The following is a 26,238-nucleotide window of genomic DNA, read 5'->3' as shown; positions in this document are numbered from 1 at the left end:
CTTTGTAGTTTTTCTTTGATGCCTAAATTGACTCCCTTTCTTTGTGCATTTGCGATCACATAACAGTTAATCGATAATGTTGCTATTAAATGAGCATTTGCCTGTAGCTGTCACATTGCTACGAGTCAGTGCCCTATAATCATAGCTTCTTTAAAGAGGCAAAGTCATTTGGCAGCTGCAGGGCCAACATCTATGTGTTGCCTTAACTAAAGGGAAAGGAGGAGGATCGGAGGACTATAGGGAGAATAAGCAGAGTGGGGCACTGGAAGTTGTGAAAGTTGGCTAAAGGACCGACGTGGTCGCAAGTAAAATAAAAAGGGATTTGAACTATAATTTATTTTTAGGTCAGTTCATTTAATGAAGCTGTCGGACTTAAAGTAATCTGGCAAAAGGTTTCACTCAGTCCTGTTCAGATACTTTATTAGATCTTTGCTTACAGTGATTGCTTTTCTGTGCTGTTTGTGGTCCTGATCACTTCCTTGAGAATTAAATCATACTTTGGCTTGGTGGTTAAATTGAAAGCATTTTTACAATTCAGAATCGGGAGGTGGTAGCAGGCTGTGTATGTCAGCAGTAATGACTGTGTTTCAAAAATCCATCTATAGACTCTCACTTGCCGTGATGTGGTTAAAACAGAAACGACGGTGCTGCTGGTGCAGAGGAAGAGCTGAGTGTTAACTGAGATCTCTGGCTGGTGATTGCTGAGGACCAAACCAACAACTGTACATGAACTGTGCCACAGACTGCCTTAAACACATCGCTCAACTATTGATATTCATCTTAAATATTTTATTTTTCCCTTCTGAATTAGCAGCTCTGCAGGAAGCGCACTCTGGTCCCTATATGTTTTAGCACTGCATACTAACTCGGACAACCAGACCTGTTTAACTTGACAGAAACAGCGTCTCTCTCTGTGTTGGATATGCTATAGCAGAGTCTAAGCTATTCAGTTTGTGGTTAAACCCACAGCTTGTTTTGACCGTAACAGGGGTCTAGCTTGGCATTTTCTGCGGTTGCTCGCTTGTAAAGTGTATGTTATCACATGGGACTTTAACCAAAGTTCTCAGAGTGTGATGGTCTCTACCTACTCACTAATCCACATAGACCCTCTGGGCTCAGGTTGCACCATGTTCACAAAATCACAGTACTGATCCAAGAATGGTCAGCTATCGGTTGTTGGTCGGCAGGGGTACTGCTGGATTAGTTTGCTGTTATGAGTATAGGCACAGCCCAGCGACACTAACTGCAATCTTAAATCTGCATTCTTCGTCTGAGACGCTTTAAATGTGCTAATGCTCGCTTTTTTGTTGTTGTGAGCAAGCCATAAGTAGGATTAATAGATCATGTATTAACAGCACTTTGCTGAGGCCTGGTGAATATGTAACATTGTCTGTGTTTCCTCAGGTCAGTGCAGTGCTTGGGTAGAATACTCGGTGTGTAGTATTTTGGCCTCATTTCTCCACCTTGCTGCAACTCTTCTAATGGCACAAATAATAGAGCCATTTTGGCTCTGGGGCCTGGAGACGCTGTAGTCGTCTGTCTCATTTGTGTGTGTGTGTGTGTGTGTGAGAGTGTGTTTTCATGAGCATTGTGTTTTTGAGAGTGTGTATTGTGTTTACGTTTGTGGGTGTATTGGGTTTATGTAAGTATGTACCACTTCTGCTGGTGTGTTCTCTCTGCTGCTGCTGTTTGTGTGTGTGATGCAGTGATGTCAAGGGGAAAAAGTAAACATGGTTTCCATGAGTAGCTTTTTCGCTCCGAGGTTTACTCAAACTTTCCCAGCAGAACTCACTTCTAGAGTCAGGGACAATGTGTTTTGGTTCACTCTGAGTGATCGCCTGTGAGGAGGTTAAACTTCTATCCCACAGTTTGCACAACACTGATGTGCTCTCAACAAAGAAGGAAGATAGCGATTCTTCTCAACTTAAGAGCAAGGAATACATGGCTGTTTTAGGTCAGCTGGTGTACAAACTAACAGCCACTTTGTCAGCTGAAGTACAAACTCACAGCCATTTTATAAACATCTTCCCATGGCTGTCACATTAGTGGGTACCTGTTGTGTTCTCAGCGGCAGTCTGCTATAAAGAGGGACCAGGATTGATGGAGTTGGAGCACTCAGACCACTACATCAAACCCATCCTAGCAGGCTAATGCTTTCAGTCAGCAGCCCCTCTCCACAGCATGACTATAGTGTTTACAGCTTTATTCCTTTAATTGAAACTCCACTCCATTTGGCATACCATCTCCTCTGGCAATAAATCTGGCAATTTTTGAAAAACAAAAATCCTTTTTTGGGCAAATGCAAGGGACATAAATCTTAAGGATGCCTTCTTGATTCCCTGTGTGGCCTTGTGGTGGAAACCAGGCCAGACCCTGCCTATTGATTCAGTCTGTGAATCATCGCCGGGGCATGCCTGAGGGGAGACGATACAGTTACCGTGATTTGCCACTCCCTGGTGCCAGGGTACTGCCCTGGTCGTTTAAATGTGGCCTCAGCTGTTGCCCAAAGTGATGTGTGGCACTCCGTGTTGAATGGTTGGCTGGCTGGTGGACTTGCTGTTGAGCTGGGCCCCCTTAAAACCACGCCTGGCCGCTCCTAGACACACACACACACACACAAGCATGACCTCACACAAAAAGCCCGATACACAGATACTGATGTACCAACACACACAGAGAATTAGACTGGCTGAAGAGAAAAGCAACTCAGTATCCCGTGTGCAACAGTCTGGCCCCTAATTTCTTTCTATGTCTCAACCCTGACCCCGGTCAGTCATGTGTACTCAGGAAATGGAGGTCATCACGTCTTGCTGGGGGCAGGGAACAGATTGAAGGACTCTGAAATGATTCAGTGGCAGACAGGGAGCGAGTGAGCCGTGCAAACAGTAGCCAGCGCTCCTATTCCCACCATTTCCTTCCTCTGTCGAGTACCACCCATTTGTACCTCATCATTCTCTCTCTCTGGCTCTTGTTCTGTCCCTTAAACATCTTGAACCTCCTAAAATAGATGCTTTACTAGAATAAAAGTACTGACTCATTTTCCTGCTGACTTATTTCAGTATTTTTTATTAGTTCAGCTTACTCTGAAGCTAGTTATGCTTTCTCCATTTGGCTGACGTTTACAATTGTACACTGCAGCAAAGAACAGGTTAAATTGCAGGTCAAGACATTACAGTCTCCTGATCATAGTTTGTTTTGCACTTGTCCCTTGGATCTGCCTCCATCTTTTCATCATGGGTGTCAGATTGTGTCTTTGGATCACTGTATAGACACATGCTGTACCTAGCAAATAAAGTGATTCTGATTATTGTGGGGACACTGATGGTGCAAAGTGTACAGATCATTGAAGCAGAGAGCGGCTTGCTGAGCCGGAGCAGCTGGCGATGAGTTACACTTGTTTACTGACTGTCTCTTTTTCCACCAGCTCGGACACACTGTTACTACTGCTGTTATTTTATGTTCATCCATTTGAAGTCAATTACAGTAATTGGCTATAATGAAGGCAGGGGTGATCCTAATTTTGGGGTCACAGCTGTATTAAAAATCTGTTTTGCCAGATAAAAAAACATTGTAACTCCAAAATACACAAGACTTGTTTTTGTGAATTGTGTGAAACCCTTTAAATGCCACTGCATTTGCTAAAAAGTATAATGCAGCCTATGATGTTATGCATAACCGAAAAATCTAAACCTTCACTAAACGCATATAAAGAAAGATAATGTAACATAACACATAGCCTATAACAAATATCTAAATCCCTGCTCAAACTCAAAGGGTAGTGTTGCTTTGCTTGTATGTTGGCAATTCATGCACAGTACATATGAGACATCTGGACCAAATGTGGCTCTCTTGAGAAACACAAACCTATCTCTATTTTTGGATATTCCAAAAGTTGGATTCTCTGGGGAAAGAGAAAAAGTCAGCACAGATATGGTAGCTCTAGCGAAATAAACTCTGGTAGATGGAAAAACGTCTACACATTTTCAGTGGCGATACCAATTATTTAGTGTAGACAGCATGCCACTACTGAATGTATATAATGTCACTGAATAGACTCCATTTAGGTCAAACTGCCCACGAGTGGCAAACTGTTATACAGTAATTCATTCTGTACTGATGCATGTGACCCAGAATATCACATTTAGGGGTTAGCTTTAACGATTAGCATTAATGAAGGGAACCAGCTGGATGCCCCATCTCACATTGTTCTCTTGTACTTGAACTTTGAATGTCAACACACTTGTCATTAAATCAGTTGTAGCCCCGAGCAATAATGTTACACGGTTTTTCAACTCCAGTTGTTGACAGTTTTATTGTATTTGTTGTGCAGTTATTGCTAATAAAAATACAGAGAGATTAGCAGGCTAACTCGTTTCACTCTGTTGTCACCATAAACTCACTGACCAGGATGCCAGAAAACAGATTGCCCTGACCTTTGATCCTGGTCCCACAGCTTGTCTTGGACATTGGGTTTTTCTCAGCCTTTCCCTTGTGTGTCTAGCTTGGCTTACCTTTTTATGCACTGCACACTTCCAGATTTTCTCCTTGTTTTTTTTTTTCTTCTACCCCTCTTTTTACATAAGCATGCCAAGCTACAAACCGGGGCCCGTAAAATTGGATTACCATGTAACAGCATTTTTCAAATTCTCTCTTCATATGGCTGTTTGGGAGCAGAACAGAGGCACTATCATCTCATGTCGGCCCTCTCCCCGATAACAGGGCTCAGCAGATATGCTGTCCAGGCATGCTTTGCATTACGGATGGCCGGCTGGCCTTATTGATTGAAGCTATCCTATCTCGTTGTTGCTCTCCAAACTATGAACTCAGTCTGAACACGGATAACATGGAATTCCCTGAACAGAGCAGTATAAAATAGGATGAAGAGTAACGGCTGGCACAGTGGTGGGGCAAGTCATGAAAGGAGACAGTGGGGCCTTTTTTGTCTTGAATTGCTGCCCATTCTTTCTTTTTCTCTGTCTCTTGCTCTCACCCGTACTCGCTCTCCAGCTTCTCCTTCCCTCCCTCCCTCCCTATCTCTTCTTTGAAACCCAACCGCTGTACTCATCCCTAGGATCCTTCTGCAAGGATTAATCAGTTTTCCATTCCTGGAGAGATTATTCAAATACTGTTACATCTACAGCCAGAAGCGGCACTCCTCCCTCCCTCCTTCCCAGGCAGCAGCACAGCATTGACTCATGGAAGGGTCTTGTTCTCTCTCTATTTTTTACTATATTTCTTTAGTTTTATTTTCTGTTTGCCCTGTATGTGTGTGTCTCCCCTGTTCTGTGTATTTCTGTCTTTGCACTTTACCACCATTATTGACTGTGTGTGCACTTATGTCCATAATTGTCCACTGAGTATGTTGATATTGCATGCTTGTTTCTGTGTATATGAACACAGAGAGAGTATAAATGGTCCTTGCGTAATTGTCCTCATTAGTGCTGGTAGGAGAACAGCAAAGATCCTCACGGCAGCAGACTATAGGAGCTGTGACAGCTCCAGCAGGGTTCAGATCCTGCTTTCCTACACCAAAGCCTTTACCTCCCCATCCGCCTTTTCTCCCCTGAGTCCCCCCTCCCTCTTGCACTCCCCTTCCATGTCTCTCTATCCTCCATTCACTTCCTTTGTAGTTTTAAAAAATGTAAAATATAAACTACTAAAAAGTATTGTTTTATTTTTGATGCTCTAAAAGTGGGCCCTTGGGCATGTTGCCTTTTTACATGATTTAGACAAACATGTTTCAATGCTGTCAGTGATCTGTGACGATTAGCTACACCTTTCATGCAACCCTTTGGCTTTAAGTAAAAAGTACCCTTCATTTCTGGCTTATTTTGTTTGGTCTATCCATGTGTAAGCGTCCAAACATAGGCACTTTATACCTATGTTATGCTGGGATATTTGTTGTTTTATATATGACAAACAGCAGTAAAGATTTAAGTGTTAGTCACTCAGAATTTGCTGTTCAACAACAGCAATAAGTCGATAGTTGAAGAGGCAGAGAAATAAATCCAAAGACAGTAACTTCAATAAACCAAAATGCAGTGCCGACACGAAACACTGCATGTTGCACCAATAGTGCTACTCACTTTTCTCAGTGGGAAAACTGTGTTCTGCTGTGGCTTTTGCTATTGCTTCGTAGATGTACAAACAGCAAAACTCAATTTATATTTAGTTGTGTATGTCTGCTTCACTTGAAATAATAATTATTTGTACTATTACCATTAATGCCTATGAAGATCATAAACTCTGTGAAGTATTTGCTAGAGTCAGAAGCTATTACTGTTTGTTCTACTACAGGTTTGCTTTACCTCCTAAAGGTCATAATGTTGCATTGATTTGATTTGATTTTTTTAATCCAGTTAAAACAACTTTTTGAAGATTGTTGCTGAGAGGAACATTATCCTTATTTTTAACAAGTCTGGAATAAATACAAACCTAAGTACTGTGCATACTTGTACTATGCGTCTTCCTTATATTCTTGTAGGTTTACTGTTTTATCCCCCCACCTACACATAGCCTAGTTTTGTTTTGCCTATGCTGGTGTTTCACTGTTTTTATCTGTATAAGTCTGAGTCTGGTTCTTTTTATGCATTATAAGGCAACCTTGGGTGTCTTGAAAGGCGCCCACAAAAAAAATGTATTAAGGCAAATTGTGCTAATTAATTTTTTCTCTCTCACCTCTAACTCCACCTTACCTCTCAGCTTCTCTGCTCTGTTCTCTCTCTCCCTCTATCTTAACTTAACTCTTACTCTTTTCCATCCCAATTATTTTACTTCCTTCTGTCCCTCCTGCCACATATCTTGACTTTTCCCTTCCTTAACCTTCTTTTCACCTCTCCCTGTCTGAATTTGCTGCTCCATCTTTGTCTCTCACCTTTCCTCCCCTCTTGCCTTATTTTTTCTGGCCCACGGCCAAACCGAGGGCTAAACCCACCTCACATAACCCCCACCCTAGCACTCTGCACCACGCGAACACAGCCAGACTTTCCGCCTCACTGCTCATTCTGTCCGCCGCTCCCTCTGGCCCACTCTGCCTGGCCTCCATCCTGGTCACTGCTCACCTTCCTGCCAACACCACACACACACGCACACAATAGCTACCTAATGCTGGTGGTACTGCTGCAAATTCCATGTTTGACATGGGATAATGAACATTTGTTCAACCTGCATTTGACCTACCAGTCTGCTTTTACAGGTTAATCCCTAGTTGTCGCTGTTGACGCAGAACTCCCTCTGCAACTGTAGATCAGTGCTCGTTACTGTTCGTCAGTGTACATAAATAGTGTAAATAAATACCTTATATTTGCTAACGTGTTTCACTTCATCAGTTTATTAAACATGTTTTCACTTAAAATCAACACAAGGGTTGAATTTATATAAATTATTTATTCTCTATTTATCACAAACGCTCTCATACCAAAGCCAAATCGGTGCATCAACAGACAGGGGTTAAACTCAGGTCCAGAGCAGGATCGAGGAGTCAGGTTCGGATTATCTGTGATGGCTCAAATCAATGGCAATTGTGGATCTTTCCCAGGTCATTGTGTCAGTCTGAAAGGGTCAAAAGTACAAAGAACCTTAGGCGCTTTAGAAAAGAAAATAGTAACATCTTCTTGTTGGGGTATACAGATATTCTAGTAGTGCTCATTCCAAACGTTTTCGCAACACTACTCATGTCACACTCCTTCATATGGTTACCCATGTACACTCACTCAGCAGGACCCAATATTCACCATATATACACAAATACAGCAACCGTACGCTTTCTTTCCCATGCACATGAGTAGTATATGTGCTTTCACTTACATTCCTGCTCTCTCCTTATTTGTCTCTCTTAGACACTGCAGTACGCAGGAGAGAAGGTGTGTGGGTTGTTAGATGGCAAGAGCATAAGTGTTAAGTGATTTAGAAGGTGAGTTTGGTAATGTGCTGTGAGAAGAGGCAGAAAAACTATGGGCCATTAATGGACAGACATTGGCGTGTGAGACAAAAAAAAGAGACATTTCCAGACTAATAGTGTTCAACCTCTCTCTGTCCCTGGGATTGATTCAAAGAGACTCTTTCCAAAATGAGATATCCTGGCAGGAAATGTCCTTTGTTCTGCACTTGAGTCTGAGTTGGTGGCTACTTCATCCCAGAATTTACCATCAACTATTTTAGAGGCTTTCTTCAGCAACCCCTCATGTCAAAAACTAATTTTACATAAAAAATACATTAACAAAAATTATTAAAAGAAAAGTGGAACAAGCTGTAAACACAACATAGACACGTTATTACCTTTTTTAAAGTTGTTATGGTGAACATGTTAGCAAATAGTTGCCTATTTACACGTTAACATTCATTTGGAGTTGTGTTTCTGGCCACCTGATGAATGTAAGTCTGATATTCACTTCCCTTTTACATGTGTTTGGGTCTCCACCAACTTCTAATTGACACATCTGACTCTTTAGCTGCTAAACACTCCACTACGTTCACTAGATAGTCTCTAACTTTGTTTGGCTGCCTTTTAGTGGTGGTTAGGTAGCGTATGGTTAGGTTATCAGAGCTTTTTCGCAGCAGGAAACAAGTCTGATGAGAACAGAGCTTTTTTGGCAGAAAACCAAAACAATGAGCTTAAAGATGCTAAAATCCTCTGTAGAGTTGAGGAGAACTGCAGAGTTGGTCGATAATTCTGTGTGGGTTTGTCACTATGACCGACCCCTTTCACATACAAATTGTCATTTGATCCATTTATATAGAGACATTGATTAGTGCAGCTTTTAATGATTAATCAAGCAAAAATGCCAAACGTTCCCTGGTTCCAGCTTCTCAAATGTGAGGATTTGCTCCGTTTCTCCGTTTTTAATATCTTAAATTGAATATCTTTTTGGGTTTTGGATTGGTGGTTGGGCAAAATAAGTAATCTGGAGATGATTCCTTCCTCTGACATTTTATCATCTTAATACACTGATTAACTGAATAAATAGGCGACAGATTAATAGATAAATAATCAGTCTTTGGAGCTCTAAAACTAACCTCCATCTGGTAGTTATTTGCAGAAAATGTGTGGTTGTCAAGTTGGCAGACTTGTTTGCCAGCACCAAAACATAGCTGTTTCAAATTCTGGAAAGACTGTTAGTAATAGGGATGCAAAGTAAAGTAAAACACTGCATACCGAAAAGTACAACTTCCCTGTGTATCATTCTACAGTATCACAAACAATCTCTTTAAAGATGTGTTAAAATACTAGCCCTGTTAGCATATTTAGAAGACATGTTTAAAAACACTGGCACTGAGTGGTGTCTTGTGTCTGGTGACGATATGACGAGTGAATTCAGGGTGACAACATTTACTCAAAATGTGTGCATATCATACTGGAAACAAATGCTTTAATTTGTTGCACCGAAGACGAGGTGCTCAAGAGCAGACAAATCAGTTTTCCTCCTGCTCCTCCTCTTCACTCTGCAGGCTGGAAGCAGGCAGCCTGTCACTGGCACTGCAGTGAGCCCAAACATGATATGACCTAAATAAACGAGTATGTTAGGAGAGAGCGGGAGTGAGGGATGAAGCAATGTTTTTTCCCCTCTCACTCAGTCGTCTTGTTTTCAAACACTTCACTCTACTGCAGGCTACAACCTGTGCATGTGTATGTGCACAGTCAAATGTATATACACACGCATTTTTATACACACCAAAGTCAGACTGCGTGCTTTTATATCATGACACCTGCTGAGGTATTTGGCTTTTACTACAAAACAGGTGCTTTCACACATCGAAGCACCTGCTTTACACCTTGTTAGTTGTTGTTTCTGCCCCAGTTTTCAGACAACTTTTTCTATTTACCTACAGTATGGCTCAGGGGTCATGGTTAGAGTAATACTGTAGACAACAGACAAAAGAGAGGTGTTGGCTCTACCACACAATAGCCAGAGTTTCCATTACAGAACATGTGGAAAAAGGGAGACAAAAATCCACCAACTATAGCCAAAATCTCTACTTGAATTTGGCTGGTGGCTTGCAAGGTTGTCTTGTAAAATAGCCTAAGCAGCAGGTTTAACCTTGTTTTGTGTCTTTTGTAGGTGCACACAAGTTATTTGAGCTATTTGAAGTGCAGAAATATGCTACTGCACATGACAGATTCAGGCTCTTGAGATGTTTCCTGAGTCCATGGTCCCCTCCAGGTCCCCCCCGGAGTTACAAGTTTGATGTGTTTATGTGTGTTTCGGTGGCCTGGTCAGGTCTGAAAGCTTCATTGTGTGCTGCCCGCAGAGCTGGAGCCTGGCACGGACCGATAAGAGAGCGTCACTTCAAGCACACTTTCTACTCCACTAGCCACTACCGACTCACAGGACAGGTTTCACTATGCAAACAGACAGCTCATTCCTGTGTGTGTGTGTGTGTGTGTGTGTGTGTGTGGTTAAGTAGGTGCATGCATATGTGTGTGGTCACTGTGAGCATGTGTGTGAGTGAACGCTGCTATGTTGCTGCTTGTTCTTGTGAGTGTGTGTGTGTGCGTGCATGTGTGCGGACAGTCATTTCTCCTGGATTAAAGACCTTTAATCTCGCCCGATCCTCATCAGCTCAGAAGTTAATGGGTACAATTTGTTAGTCAAGGAATACGCTCTGCTCACGTGTTAAAAGTTAGAGTTGCATGGCTGAATGACTTCTGGTTCTCAGTTATGAGTTGCTAAGGGAGACGTGAACCAGGCTTTCGATGATGGATGCACCTCTCATTTCTAGTTTGGATCAGCAACTTTTAATTGGGTCTCTGCTTTTTTTGTGCCTCCTAATTTCCTCCCAAAGCCAAGAAGACGTACACGTGCCGTTTAAAGTAGTGCTTTTAGCCTAATTAATTGTGCTGTTTTAAGATTTTCAGAGAATTTCAGTGTTTGAACCTGCACTAAAGTTAGACTTAAGCTGTGTCTCAATTTGCGTTCTTCCATACTTACACTTGCTATTTTTGAGTGCATAAGTGCGTTCACACTGACAATTATGGCAAAATGCAGTGCACTATGAGTACCCGGATGGTGTACTCATAACGGTCAAAAGGTTGAGTGTGGAACGCCGGACATTTCTCACAGTCAATGGTCGCCATCTTGGCTATGTAGTGGAAGGGGAGCGGTTGCAGTTGCTCCGGTGAACACTGCACTATATAAATGTAAGTTATACATTAGTTTTTTTTCCACTAAGTACCACTATACTGTTGTCGGATAGAAGCCATCAGTATGTTTATTGGGTTAATTTAGCAGTCTGTAATGATTTGGTACTGCCAACGGTTACAATTTGCCATTTAAAAATAAGAAGAAGCGGTCAAATGTTGCAATCGTCATTTCCGGTAAGTGCAAAACAGCCGTGTTCGATTTGAGACAACACTACCCTGTCGAAATTCACGCACTACACAAGTAAGTACGTAGTGTACAACATGGAAGTGTACTAGCAGAAGTATCCGAATTGAGACGCAGCACTAGACTCAAAACCTAGACTCAACGCTAAGAAAACATTTTTATGAAATTATTTCATTTTATTATAACTTGGGTTTTATTTTCACAGTTCCAGCCATCGGTTCTATCGGTTATGATAACATTGCACTCTTCACAGTTATTGCTTAGATCAAGGGCAACAAACATGAGTGGTCAGACTAACATACAAGTGCAAAATAAGACAACAGTTTTTCCAGATTAGCTGCCGCTTTATTTGGAGGTAAAAGCAAAAGGAAGCACACCCACATTGTTGCTAATAATCCCTCATTGTACAGGACAAGCCGACAAGTATAGTAATTCAAAGCTGAACTAGGCATTGGGTTTCAAACTGGGCAGGTGTTTAGAATAAGCAGTTTGTGAATAAGTTAATCGTTAACTGTCTATGGAAATTATGTGGATGGTCATGTAACTGTAATCTTGTAGCCCTGTTACAATCAGCAGGTAACATTTCTCGCAGTAGGAGCAGCAGACTGCTAACAGTGTCCTCTGTTCCCTTTTTTTATTTTTTTTGGGCCACCTTGACTCCTAACACTTCAGAGACTCATGCTCCAACTCTTTTGTTCCTCCTTGTGAGTCAGAGAGACAACAGCTTACTTTGTTGTGCACTGATGTCAGTATTTAAAGCAGTCCTATTTACAGGCACTAAACAGGACACATGAAAGTGGTAGTCTGGCACTGTGGTTCAGCTTTTTATCTTTTATCAAACACAAGAAGTTGTTGACATACATGACTCCACATGTATTGGTACATTTCCTTGACTTAAAAACTTTATTATTACTGTGTGCTGTCGCATTTAACTGTTGCCTGTTTGTGTTATTTCTCCCACTTTCCAGCCAGTGCTGCGCCTTTTTATTTTGCTGCTGCTGACAGCCCAATTTTCACCCTGGGATTAATACAGTGTCTCTCACCACTCACAGGGAGCTCAGCGATGAATAAGCTACGGCAGAGCTTCCGCCGGAAGAAAGACGTCTACGTGCCGGAGTCTAGTCGGCCGCACCAGTGGCAGACAGACGAGGAGGCGGTCCGCAGTGGCAAATGTAGCTTTGCAGTCAAGGTGACTTGCCCTCACACATTAACACACCATAAACACACCTGCATACCAAACGTCACACACACATTTCACAGACACAATCTCACACACACCGAGCAGCGCTGACCTTACTGTGGCACACTCATACCTCTGAGAAACTTGCACGCTGCCTGGCTCCCCAAGGACGCTGCTTGTTATTAATCATAAGCATTCAGAGACTATGAGCACAGCTTTTATCTGCTGTAGCCTTCCAAACCTGTGGGATGTGTGTGCACAATTGATTTTTGGCCTACAAGAGTAATGAGAACCACTTGCATCCTCAAATAAAATATACAAAATTAAAGAAAAAAGTTTCATTGTAGCTGACAAATAACAATTCAGGGGCACTGCAAGACACACAACTTGGTAGGCGATGTAGTATCTTTCTACATACAGTATGTATCTTCAGTCTTCAAAATGGCCAAGCTGGACCTGCTGTGCTGCAGTTGATGGAGTGGAGAGTTCGCTGTATTTTGGCAACAAAACCTTACACTTTTGCAAACAAAAGTGCAACGGTACGCTTCCTCTCATCATATGGGTCCACTCAAAATAAAGGGGAATTGAAAACCTCAGAGTCGAGAAAGGTTTCCTGCAATACATGAACTTTGTGGTTGGTCAATGGATGTGGATTGTAAATTACCAAGTGTACCAACTGGCATTGAAAATACCGTAAGCTGAGGGAGGTGGAAGTGACAGTGGTGAGAAAGTAAAGGAAGGTAATGGCGGAGGTTTGAGATTCCTTATCTTAAGTTGGACAGATAGAGGCTTGATGTGGAACGGGTGTGCATGTGTGTCAGTTCATGGCTTCCAGTCGTTTGTTCATTTCAGCCAGTTTGTGAAACACCTTTCCTTCAAGATCTCCTCTAAGCTGTCTCCCCCCTGCACCCTCTCACCTGCTCTCCATAAATTGTCTCCCTTCGTTCAACTCAAAGCTAGATTTGTTGCTTAGCAATTACTCTACTCTTTCCCCACACAAGGTGCAGACGAACTACATCTTCTCACATTTTGTTATTTTTGCCCACTTTCTTCAAGTGGGCACTTTGTCTCTTGTCTCTTATTTGATCTTTGTCTTTTAAAGAGAATTGTTTCTTTTTTCTTTTCTTTTCTTCTATTTTTTTTTTTACAAATTGTCTCTTCAAAGTTTAATTAAAGTACTGTAGATTTTTTTTTCATTTTCCTAAAATGCTCTGCCTACATAAAGCAACAAAAGAACAAAGCAAAACCAGGCTGTGTAACTGTAACCAGCCAGTAGGCATACCTTGTCAAATTTTAAACTCAGGTAACTGACCATTGTTGCAGGGTCTTGCTCTTCTCTACAAATCTTCTTGGAAATTGTTAAAGTAGTGAAAGCAGTCAGTGAATTACAGATCAGCCACTGTGGGCAAAGGAACAATTTGCTTATCTTTCACTGTCATGCTTTCCCTCTTGTACTTCTGCAGCCACACACACACACATCTCCACCAACATTTTGTTCCTCTGCACTGGCTTTCATCGTGCCCGTGCAACCTACCATGCTACTCCTCTGTTTCCATCCTCCCCCTCCTGCTCCTGTCTCCCGCTCTAGGTGCCTCAGAGGAGCCCAGTTGTGTGTGGGAAATTATCACTGACTGCCGCACTAAAGAGTAGCCAATAGAGGGTAGGAAAGGAGATACAGTGGAGAAGGAGAAGAAGAAAAGCCGTTTCAAAGTGGTGTGGAGGGAAAAAGAGGGGATCTGGGGTGGTGGTGGTGGTGTCAAGACTGGGTGAAATTAGTCTTTAATGTTGACAAGCATAATATAAGCCCAGTTCTCCACTCATTACGATGTCTGAGTTTTTACCTCTGACTGTACTCAGCCTGTTAGTGGTGTGTCATGTTAAGCAGCGTTTGTGTTTATTTGTGTGTACATTTGTGCTTATGTATGTTGTTTTCAAGCTGAAATTGCAGTGACAGACAGTTATTCATGACTCAAGGTGATTGTCAAAGGCATTAAAATGTAGACTTGCTTTTTTGTATGGAAATGTCATTCTTAAGAGACTGCTGAATACTGGAGATGGCTGTGAGATGAGATTAAATTGCTCTTGTGTGTGTGTTGCTTACCAACTAAAACAGATGAGAAGGAAGTCCTTGGTACGTTTAAACTATGTAGACTTATTTGTATCGAAATTAATGTCTGCATTTTTGTGTGAGCTTGTTTTCTGCAGTTATTCACACATTGGAAGTTTGTAAGGCTGTGTTCAGCATGGACTTTCTATTGAATCTGACAGACTTTTTCACTGAAACTGATTTATGACCAATACACTGATTTAATTCCTGGAATCCATCTGGATTACCTCCAGAGGATTTACAACCAACAAAGCCAACTCCAGTTAATTGATAGATATGGTTTGATACTTATGTGTATGTGAAATGCCACCTTCAGAGCTTCTGAGGTAGAGGTTTTGGTAGACATTTTGTTACCTTTGGACAGAGCCAGACTAGCATTTCCCAAAATGTATTCCTTCAAGATAAAACCTATATATTCAAACAATACAGGACTGTTCTTTTTTTACTGTCAGGCCGTTGTCTTGACCCCTTTCCTCCTTATCATTGGCTGCTTCAAATGTTTACAAAATGTGAATTTAAGCACACCCCAAGGTTGCACATGGTGTTTCCTTTGTGTTATCTCTGCTGGCCCTTTTACAGCTGAAAAATCAACCCCAGGGGCAGGGAAATGTAAATACATGTCTTTCCTCATCAAACACAAACAGTGCAGTGACAGGAAGAGCACAATAATACAAATATCATGATATATAAACTGCATATAATCCTAGCCCACTGTAGGATTAGTGGCAAGTGGAACTAATCCAGGAGTGGGCCCACAAACAAGAACCACATCACCTTATACATGTACAACACACTGTTCAGGAGATATCCATTTAATTTTATAAAGTTGCTTTGGTTGAGCGCATCTGTTAAATGTGAATGTTTCAGCCCCCAGATTGTTGCTCCCAGCTAGTTACTAACAGGACGGAGTAAAATGCTACAATGAAGCATCTGTTGTGACACTTAAAGCCTCCCCTGCATTTACTCATCTCACCTCAGCCATGTCTCCAGGCTGATCCACTATTAGCGATGCTGCTGCTTTCATTTTCCTCACCACACACAGCTGCTTCCTTGCATCAGTATTGGCCTTAGCACACATGCGTTTTTGTGCGCATCTCTGTGTGTTTACGTGAATGTGTGTGTACACATGTGTATTGTAATATGCCGACCGTGTGACTCACATCTCTGGCGTCACATTCTCAAAATAGCAGGGCCAGAGGGTGGGGAGGGGTGACAGGCGTGGGTCAGCGTCACTCTGTGTCTGTGTGTGTATCTATAAGGAAAGGGTAAGGACTTCCTCTCCGGCCCCGCACACACAATGGCTTCTGGGGTGGTCAGGGTTGTGACTCTGGAGCGACACACAGCAGGGTGTGATGCTGCTTCTGGTCCAGGAGGGAGGGAGGTTCGAGCTGGAGGAGGCAGCCTTTTCCGTTGCAGTTAAACCCACTCACGTAGGATTTCAAGTGTAGGTTGTTACATGGTTGGAGCACAGTGTTCCCCCCAGGAAAATGGTAATTGGTGCGAACGTATGTTTTGATTGATCATTCACTGCAATTTCCTGAGCTGAGTCTGACAGATCGTGATGCGTCTCGTCTCTTGATTAATTAGTTACTAGATAACAGTCCTTAACAATGATCTGTCATTACGTATGTGGCATACTGTATATGGTGATATAGCACCTCTGCTCTTTATCCTTGAAGGTTAATGTTATATACTGTATATTTTTAAAAGTGGACTGATTTCTTTTGGGGTTAGTGGAGGCAGTGCAGTTAATTCTGGTGCACCTTTACCTACTTCCAAGGTGCACAGACAAGGGAAAAAGTCTTTGATGTCAAAAGTCCAGCAACGCTTGTAGTATAAAGAACAACTTTTTATGTGGCCAATGGGTCGAAATGTGTTGGTCTATTTCATGTGAGGCAGCCTGTCCCTGCCATAATATACTGCGGGAGGCCTTGGAGTGCTGTATTGTTGGGACTTACCATGTTGCACAGTAATTTACAGTTGCCAAAAAGATTACACAATCACTAGAAACTTCAGTGAGTTTTCTGTGACTGACAGCATTACCTGCCCTCATCTTAAATGTGTTATGATGAGCCACTCTTACCTGGAATTTTGTGAAGACCAAAAGAAAAAATATCCAACCTAGGTCGTCTTTCCATCATCTCGAAGTGCTGGAACACCAAGAAGCTGGTTTCATGTTGATCATGCTAAGTGTACAAGACAGATCAGCTTCTTTTTACCCCTTCATGTGTATGTAAAGTTTTTCTTATGTAATCCCTTCCTCCTAGAATCCCACACCTGCTGTTAGATTTACCAACTTTTATATTTCTCAGGAACATATTTAGCATTTTCTCCATGGACCAAATTAGGGACTAGGGAGCAATTGAACTGCGATTGACCTCAAAATGGTAATTAATTAGGTGTATAAATCACCAGCGCCAGCCTACCAGGGGATATTAGACAGTCTGGACTTGATTTAAATACCCGATGTCATTCCAGAGTTTATTATTGTAACCTGACTTAAACTTCAGTAGAGAGAGCCACAGGAAAGGTTTGTCACAGCATTACTCACTCTCTCTCTTTCTGTCTCTCTACCTCTCTCTACCCTGCAGTACTTGGGACATGTGGAGGTGGAGGAGTCCCGAGGCATGCACATCTGCGAGGATGCAGTCAAGCGGCTGAAGACGGTAGGTTTCACTAGAAAAACCCTCCATACTTCCAGGAACAAGGCTTCTAAATTCCTGAACATCCTGCTTTCTTTTTATCTGTTTCATATCTTTTCCTCACTCATTTTCCTTCACTGTGCTACCAACATCCTACTGACTCCTTCTAACATTTCCTTTATTTCATGGCAGCCCTCCTCCATCTGTCATCAAGCAGTTTTGTTCTTTTTAGTGTCATTGTTGTTTATTCCCGCCTAGTTTACCCTGTACCTTGAGGCCTGAGTGTGGCTGATTGTTTCCATTTGTCAGTGAGGGTCTCCACCCATCTTGACCCTCAGACAACCTTCAAGGGTGTCGGGGTCCGATCTGGATGTCTCTTCCTCTCTGTCACTCTCCTCGTACACTGTCTCAGCCAGAGGAGATAGGCCAGCATGTACTTCCTGCTGCAGTAGATTCCGGTGGAGTTGCGCAAAAAGAACAAATTCCAGTTTGGGGAGCAGGGGAGGGGAGGGGAAGGGGGAAACCAGGGAGCAATTGCTTTTCCATGCTGTCAATTGTTTGCCAAGGCCCCACCCAGGTCATAAACTCCTGTGGGTAAATGAGGCTGATTCACTGTAGTCGACAGGTCTGCTTCTGGGGTCCATCTCTGTATGATCAGTGTTCATTCAGGAGGATCAGCACATCAGTCTCAGGACAGAGCAAAATTTGAATCTGTGCCAACAAAGGTTGCGAAACTCCTGCTTGAAGTGTCTGCGATTAGCTTCCAGTTTCAGTTTAAGATGACTCAGACTAATTGAAAATTCACACCCTATTTCTTCTGTTATCAATACCTATTCTTCTTGCGTCATAAAGGGCCTTTTAGTCATTTTGCATGTTCAACTCAATGAACTGTTGAAGACTACTTGAGCTATTGAGAGCCATTTGTTAGTTTGATTATACCGTAGAACATGTTTGAGAATCATTTTATGAGTACAATTTAACGTAAAACACTTCAATTTTCATCGCCGTTAAAACAGAAAAGTATAATAAACCAGAAGTTATATAATGCAAATGAGAGAACACACATGCATGTGCACATACTCATGCACACACACACACAGCAAATTTCGTCACACTTCAACACATGTAAGACATGTACACAGAAAACACATTTATATTAATCACAAAAGCACCAGCACATACATCTCTTGAAAAAGAGTGCCACAAAACGCACACACTTGTCGACATCCATAGCAGCACGTGTGTGTGCAAATCTACACACAATTTCACAGCCTCACACAGCGGTACAATCACACATTTGTAGGAAACAAAAGCACAACTTACACACAACTAAAACACACACTCCAGTAGGGCTCACAGGCAAATAATTTGTACACACAGAAACACACACTGGAAGAAGCACACCCAGAAGTACAGCAGACAGACATTCTGTATACATACATACATACACACATACACACATACAAACATACTCTTTTAGTGAATACACAAAGCTCAAACACACACACAGACAATAATAAGCACACACAGCAGCACATACACAGTGGTGCTTGATGAGGTCACATGGCACACACAGAGCCTGAGGCTGTGAGGTCTTATTGAGTTACAGTCATTTTAACAAGGCGGACAAAATGGAGCCGACTCAAAAGGAGAGGCAGGTGCTTCTGCCTCATGTCCTCCTGCGGGCCACAACTATCTGGCCCTCCTCAACCTAATGACATTTCCTCCTCTGTCTCCTTCGCTTCTCCACTCCCTCACTTTCTCACCACCCATAGCCCTTATTTGTAAGCCAGCACAGGCATGACTTTATTGATCCACATTTATAGGCAGGGTGGGAAATTAACTTTAGCCGCATTCAAAATGCGAATCAGGCTGGCATCATTTAAAGGTCCTCTTCTCCACACTGTTTTTCTGGAAAAAATGGTGACATTGGCAGTTGGTCTTTGCGATGTAACTGCCGCCGTTACATTCCTGCTAAGTGGCCTTCATCCAGTTGAGCCCTGGCCTGGACGTGGCAGTTTAGTGCCTGAGAGCCTCACCTTACATGAAATGCCAGAAAACAATCACTGTTGGTTGAGAACTGCATACTGTGTTCCAAGATGGTGCCCATTCATTCCGATTAAAGGAGCTTACACAATGCGGATTTTTTTCTTTTCTTCCAGGTTTGCTTCCTTGTCATGCGGCCCACTACACATGAGTAATGTTGTTTCCTTCCCTAGGTCTGCTGGCATGTCCCATACACTTTACATTAAGAGGGCATCACATATGAAAAATAGCATTTATAGATTTCTAGGCTCTTTGAAAGCTTTACAAATACTAAATGTTCACATTTTGAGAATTCATAATATAGGAATCTTAATATTTGTTAACATTTCGAACTGGAGCTCAGAGCAGTGGAGCAGAAAACATAAACAAGTCTTTTTTCTGATTAGTTTTGTAGTTAGGTGATTTTTAGACCTCAAATGGTCCTGATGCTATTTGAGGTCTAAAAATCATAGTGGTGGTATTCAGTGTGACTGCCCCTGTTGCTAGTTATCCGTGTTAAAGCTAGATTATCCAGACTTGACAAGACCCACGCTTTAAGCAGATATACAATCAGCGAGGCCCTGATAGATCCCAGTTCATCCTCACTGACTCCTTAATAAGCTAACAGTTGCCAGGCAACAAATACAGTTCCTACCAGTGGAGAGAATGTGAGTTAATGTTGCTCAGCAGTAAACTCTATTTCCAGGAACTAATAATAAATAAATTGGTCAGGAACCAGGCCCCACACCTGTTGGCACTTAATATCTGGTGAGGGCTGATGAGGGCTGATGAGGGCTGTTTCCTGAAAATTACCTAAAAGCAGCCACCACACCAACACAATCTGGCAGCCTCAGCTCTTAAAGTCTTGGAGTGAGCAAGAGAGATGAAGAAGCTGATGCTCTCTGATGAATAAGAAGGAAGAATGTGAAAATACATATGTGTATGTGTGTCTAGGTTTCCCTGTATGCGCCTTGTGCTGGAGGGTGCTTGTTGGTGGTCTAGCTGTCAGTCGATGTGTGTTTGTATGTATGACAGCTACAGCTCTGAGCCGACTCCATTGTATTCCCAGCAGCGTTTGGGACGGTAATGACAGTTTTCTCACAGCTCTGCGACCCATGACTCAGAGGGGAGGGTGGAGGAGTAGGCTGCACTGCAGCACCATCAACCTCCAAGTTGCCCTTTTGCGTTGTCATCATCGCGTCACTTCCTGCTGCTGTTGTTGGCCCAAGGCCCGCGGTTGGAGGTGTATTCTGTGTTCTAGCAGTGGGAATGTTTCTGCTGTTATTTAGGAGCTCATAGTGACCTGTAGTGTTTCCTCTGTGTAGACTGGGTGGGGCACCCCACCATGAAATGCTGACATGCTGAAAGAATTTCAATTGCATTTGTACATTAACACCCAGTAGCCTCAGGGTACATCATTGACGATGTATCCAAGTGCATCAGACAATGTGTATATAAGCTGGTGCTTTTAATTAAGACTTTTAGTTTCACATGGTATGAAAATCTGCCTTACATGCCTTTTCTACCCCGACTAGAGATACAACTTAGTAAACACCAAATGTGGAAAACTACAAAACAAAATCCTCACTCAAATCATGTCCTAAACTCAACTCAGTTAAAAAAAATTCCCAAAAAATACACCCTTATTATTAGCACTGGGAAATGTGTTTAATAGGCAACCATCCTCCCTTCTATAGCTACTCTGCAGGGTGGTGGTTTTAGATTCTTTGACAACTTGTCATGTAAAGTAACATCTCTACTGTCCATGATAAAGTATACTCTCTCTTGCAGTAGATATAGCGGTCTCGCGTTTGTAGCGAATGTTGCAAAGTGTGCGTTGTTGCACAAAGTAGGCCTGTGACACATGTTACACAAGATGTGGGTTTCGTTGTTGCACGTCCTGCTGGTGGTTAGTGTTGTTTCTGGGGGCAGAAATGACTGTAAGCCACCACCTAGTAGTACCACTAAAAGGTTTTGGCCGTGGGTTGCAAGGTTGTCTATTAAAAAAAAAAAGGTAAAGTATGCACAACATTTTCATCATTTTTATCAGCACAGAAATAATGCTTGTTGGCTGCAAAGTAAGTTTCCTGCTTCAGTTGTTTCATTTTTGCCTTGTTGACTTTACCTTGATCTTTCAAAACTCAGCTATCCTTTCTGCCCAGAAAGCTTTTTCCCTACTGTAGTTTCATCCCAGCTCACACATTGAATACCTGAATATTGTTTTACCTTTTGTTCGTGTTATACATTTTTTTTTTGTCTTTTTAAGCAGGTTTTTATTGTGGTGTTGCAGAGAAATATCTCCAAATCCCCTCCCCCACACTGCCCTCCCATTTTAGTTATCTCAACCCTTTCGAGATTTTTTCCCTCCTAACCATAGCTTACTAATACTAGCTGTGCAGGCTCTACCATCTTCTGCATGTCTGTGTGGTTCTCACGAACACATATATACACACACACTAACAAGTGCTTAGCTCATTCCAAATGAATCTCCAGTGCTGGTTAACACGTTAAATCATGCATTAACATGGTGCTCAGGGTGCCGTCTCCACCATGGCTGTGTAACAGGAGCAGAGTGGCACTCCTTTTCACAGCTTATGGGGAGGAAAGAAACTCTCAGGGAGTGGGGGAAGAAGGGGGGATTAAGACTAGGCCAGGTCTGATTGTGATTTCTTTATGTGGTTGTGGCGGCCCAAACTTGACCCCTGACTCTGGCTGACCGGTGAATAGACTCATGCTTGACTCAGAGGTCAAACTGCCGTCTGTGGGAATCTGTTTCTATCTGCTGTACAACCGTGGAATGACCACGTCTCGGTCTAGGAGTCAGAGGAGAAAGAATAAAATGGGATTTGGGATTATCCCCTCCACATACTCACACAGGCACACACCTGAAGGTCTGCCATATTTATCTCCTCAGTCCAGGCAGTTTGGTATGCTGTTTTAGCTGTGGGACTCTTGTAGCCTTGTAGGGTTGTTCTTTATTTAAATCACAGAAGAACCTAGGGGTGTCCCTTTCTGCCTGCTCTGGTGGGAACAGTAATATGGTTTACTGGCTTCCAGCGTGGTAGTACTAACAGTTATCATCATAAAGACAATAACAACCACAGCATCACCCATCAAAACATCCATCAGTATGGAATCATGTGGAGCTACCTGATCAATTGTCTCACTCACTCACTCATAACCCAGCTTCACCTCTGCCAAAAAACAAAAAACAAAATCAAATCCCTTCCTGTGGGCTCCAAACAATTTATAGACTTCCTAGGGTAACATTTTCATGCCTTGTTCCTCCCCCCATGTCCTCCACCCTTCTCACCCACCCTCCCTTTTTACCACATCCACTTCCAGGACAGGAAATTCTTCAAAGGATTCTTTGCAAAAGTAAGTTATTGCTTTATGTGTCTGAGTGTGTCTATTTTTATTATGAACATTATTATTATTTTTCCTCCTCTCACATAACACTTCACCCTTTGATCACGTCTGAAGGCTGGAAGAAACACACACACACACACACTCATACACAGGGGGGAGGGAAATCTGTGGAGAGAGACAAACACAATAATGCATGTATCTATGAGAAGGTGGGGTGGTTTAGGCGGGACAGGGCACTTTTTGGTGTTTTTTTGTGTGTGGTTTTTTTGTATTAACAGGTGTGCCATCTGTGAACCACAAATGGAACAATGAACAGTTTGTGTGAATGAACGTTTCCTTCTTGTGCACACACAAATATTTTATGGTTGTTATTTTAACCAACGTGGCCACCACTGTCGACTGCATCAGTGCACCAATTCTCATACCAACCTTCTTGTTTTTTTTATTAAAATTTGGGTACTACTGAATGACACAGCACTCAGAAAAACAACTCCCAACTCGTGTCTTCTCTTTTCTCTCTTACCTGATGCTTCCTCTTTATTTACAGGTGTGCTTTGTGTGTGTGCTGACTGATTTTTTTATTTTTATGAATAGGTACCAAGGAATGGTACAAAGGGAAGTAATTTCATTGGGGCATGGAGAGACTGGAAAAGTTTCCTCGTTTCTTACTTGTACCTGTCTCTGTTGTGTTTTGTTTGCAGGCTGGGAAGAAGCCAGTGCGGGCTGTGTTGTGGGTGTCGGCAGACGGTCTGCGTGTCGTAGACGACAAAACAAAGGTAAAGGCCCTTTAGTCCTCTACCACGGGCTCAGAAACAACTTGATCAAAGAGAGAGAATGCTGCCCGATGAAGTATACATGACTTTACTTAAGGCGGAAGCTGCTGAGCTCCAGCAGTTAGTAATGATAGTGAAGCTGCTGTACTACAACAGGCCCTCTTTCGAAATATGTACTCAGTGCACCTGCAGGAGTAGTTATGAGTGGAGTAAACAGTAAAGGTTACATTGACCCCTACTGGAATATACTGGTACTACATCAAACCTTGTTTTTTTTTTTCCAGAGCACCCACACACCTTTTAAGAGAACTGGGTGCTGATTGTGTGATCATCAGTGCTGGTGGTTTCTGTGAGGCTGTTACTTACACATGTGCGCTAACATTTCATTACCGCTGTAGGTTATGAATAGAAAAATTCCAAAGAACAACAAAAAGAGAAAGAAAGTACAATTATCATTTTCTCTTCTTTCTTCTCTTTATTTCTTTATATATTAACCATTTAAGTTTGTTATTAACTGTCTTGGTATTGATTACTATTGATCAGTTAACATTGTTAACAAGGCCAGACAGGTGACCACACAAATTGTGATTCACAAAATGCTGGAGTGTGAGTTTAGTTTCATTTAAAAGAACCTGAGGTTAAGTGGGTTCACTTCTGTTTTGAATAAGAAATAGTAATAATAGTAGTAGTAATAAGTAAGGAATAAAACATTTCTTACCAACGTTAATTTAATTTAGAGTGGATACCAAGCTCTGCCAACCCAGGCAACCCAACTGTCTAAAATGTTATTTTATTAACAGAAAATGTTTAGGAATTTTAGATCTGAAACACACACAATCATGGGATATGTGTTCCAGATTTCTTCTTTTTTTCCCCAGTCTGTTGTCTTTATGTTCTCTTAAAGGTCCAGTACGTAACATTTAGGAGGAGCTATTGGCAGAAATGGAATATAATATTTTCAAGTATGTTGAAGATGTGCCTGAAAATAAGAATTGTTGTGTTTTCATTACCTTAGAATGAGCCGTTTTTATCTACAGAGGTTAGATATCTACAATGGGTCCCCTTCCATGGATGTTGCCATGTTGCACCGCCATTTTCAACAGTAGCCCGGAACGGACAAACCAATCACTGGCTCTAGAGAGGGCTGTTCACGTTTTTTGCAAGTTTCGCGGCCACCGTAGTTTCTCCTACACACTTGGAATGGGAGGGTGAGGCTAGCGGTATTCAAATGGTTGCAAACTGTAATTCACCACTAATGCCGCTAAATCCTACACACTAGACCTAGTAAAGATTAGAAGTTTAAAAAAAGTGATGCTTTTCTGTGTGGGTCATGGTTATGGTTTGGTCAGAGAGCAGGATCAGGTGCAGACTAATGCTTCTGGAGCAGGTAGTAGTTCAGTCTTATTCGAGCACTCTTGAAGCCAAGCCTTCACATTGAAGTACTGTTCACTCTGCAATTATTCAGCCCACGACTCGATTGAGTGTCACTTAACTCTGACCATAGTTTTTAAGCTCATTATAATGAGGTGAAAATGTTCTTTGCAGGACCTGATTCTGGACCAGACAATAGAGAAGGTGTCGTTCTGTGCTCCGGATCGTAACTTTGAGAGGGCGTTCTCTTATATCTGCAGGGACGGCACCACGCGGCGCTGGATCTGCCATTGTTTTATGGCCATTAAAGACTCAGTAAGAACTAATTTTAATACTACAATACTGTTTTCTTGATTGATATTAATCTTAATTGATGTTTTGAATTGTTGTAGTACATGTTCGAAAGGCTGCTCACACTTCCGATTAAACTCTTTTTTTAATAGACAATCTTAAAAAAATGATCTTATACAATCAGCAGTGTATTATATCATTTGAATGATTTTAGTTTAGTAGTTTACATCAGTGTTTTTATACCATGTTTATAATAGGAAAAACATAAATTTCTGTACATCAGCACTATGCTAGGAGCAGTGTAAAGGAGGAAGAGTGTAAATAAGAGCATTTTATTAACTTCATGCTTTGGTCAAGGAGATCTTAATTGTTTGCATCGTCTCTTTCAGGGAGAGCGTCTCAGTCATGCTGTGGGTTGTGCATTCGCCGCCTGTCTGGAACGAAAACAGAAACGGGAGAAGGAGTGTGGGGTCACAGCAACCTTTGACGCCAACAGAACCACTTTCACCCGTGAGGGCTCATTTCGTGTTACTACGGCAACAGAGGCAGCAGAGCGGGAGGAAGTCATGAGGCAGCTACAGGATGCTAAAAAAAGTATGCTTATGCAGTCCCGTCTAGATACTGTTATTCTCTGACCTGGGAAATGGATCGGCCAGTGTAACCTCCACACTAGTTAAAAATTGTATTTTTATTTATACTCCCATTTCCAGCTTATGTTATTGCTTCATTTGTTCATTGTTGCTTCATTGCCTGAACGTTGCCCTTCTCTAACAGCAGAGACAGATGTTATAATTGCTGGGAACCAAGCCACCAGTGTGACAAACTCCTCAGCACACCAGACGGGAGGCTCACCATCCCCCTCGTCCTCCCCGCCTCTTTCTATGTCCGCCCTGGGACCCCAGGCGATACCACGCAGACACGCACCAGCCGATGTTATCGCCAGGCAGGGCTCTTTCAGAGGCTTCCCGGCCCTCAGTCAGAAGACTTCTCCCTTCAAACGACAGCTGTCACTGCGCATGAACGAGCTCCCCTCCACCATGCAGCGCAAGTCTGACTTCCCCATGAAGAACACAGGTGTGTTTGGGATCCCGTCCATGTCCTCAGCACCTTTTTGTTATTCTACACAACCTGCTGATAACCTTCAAGCGCATCTGTG

General features: G+C 42.3%; 1 protein-coding gene across 6 annotated transcripts in view; it reads left to right on the top strand.

Moving 5' to 3' along the window:
* Positions 1 to 26,238, top strand: part of numb (NUMB endocytic adaptor protein) — a 41,680-nt gene that overhangs the window by 11,076 nt on the left and 4,366 nt on the right. For 2 of the 6 annotated variants that reach the window (XM_044167513.1, XM_044167509.1), the window contains exons 2-8: positions 12,377 to 12,513; positions 17,203 to 17,277; positions 22,624 to 22,656; positions 23,349 to 23,423; positions 24,966 to 25,106; positions 25,472 to 25,676; positions 25,857 to 26,156. In XM_044167513.1, coding sequence (XP_044023448.1) covers positions 12,388 to 12,513; positions 17,203 to 17,277; positions 22,624 to 22,656; positions 23,349 to 23,423; positions 24,966 to 25,106; positions 25,472 to 25,676; positions 25,857 to 26,156 — 955 coding nt within the window. In that variant the 5' untranslated portion in view covers positions 12,377 to 12,387. The remainder of the gene's footprint in view (positions 1 to 12,376; positions 12,514 to 17,202; positions 17,278 to 22,623; positions 22,657 to 23,348; positions 23,424 to 24,965; positions 25,107 to 25,471; positions 25,677 to 25,856; positions 26,157 to 26,238) is intronic. The other 4 variants (XM_044167514.1, XM_044167511.1, XM_044167510.1 and 1 more) reach the window with 3 other exon arrangements.

Source organism: Siniperca chuatsi, linkage group LG15, assembly GCF_020085105.1.
Source record: "Siniperca chuatsi isolate FFG_IHB_CAS linkage group LG15, ASM2008510v1, whole genome shotgun sequence".
NCBI lineage: Eukaryota > Metazoa > Chordata > Actinopteri > Centrarchiformes > Sinipercidae > Siniperca > Siniperca chuatsi.
This window is presented reverse-complemented; position numbering and strand designations above follow the sequence as displayed.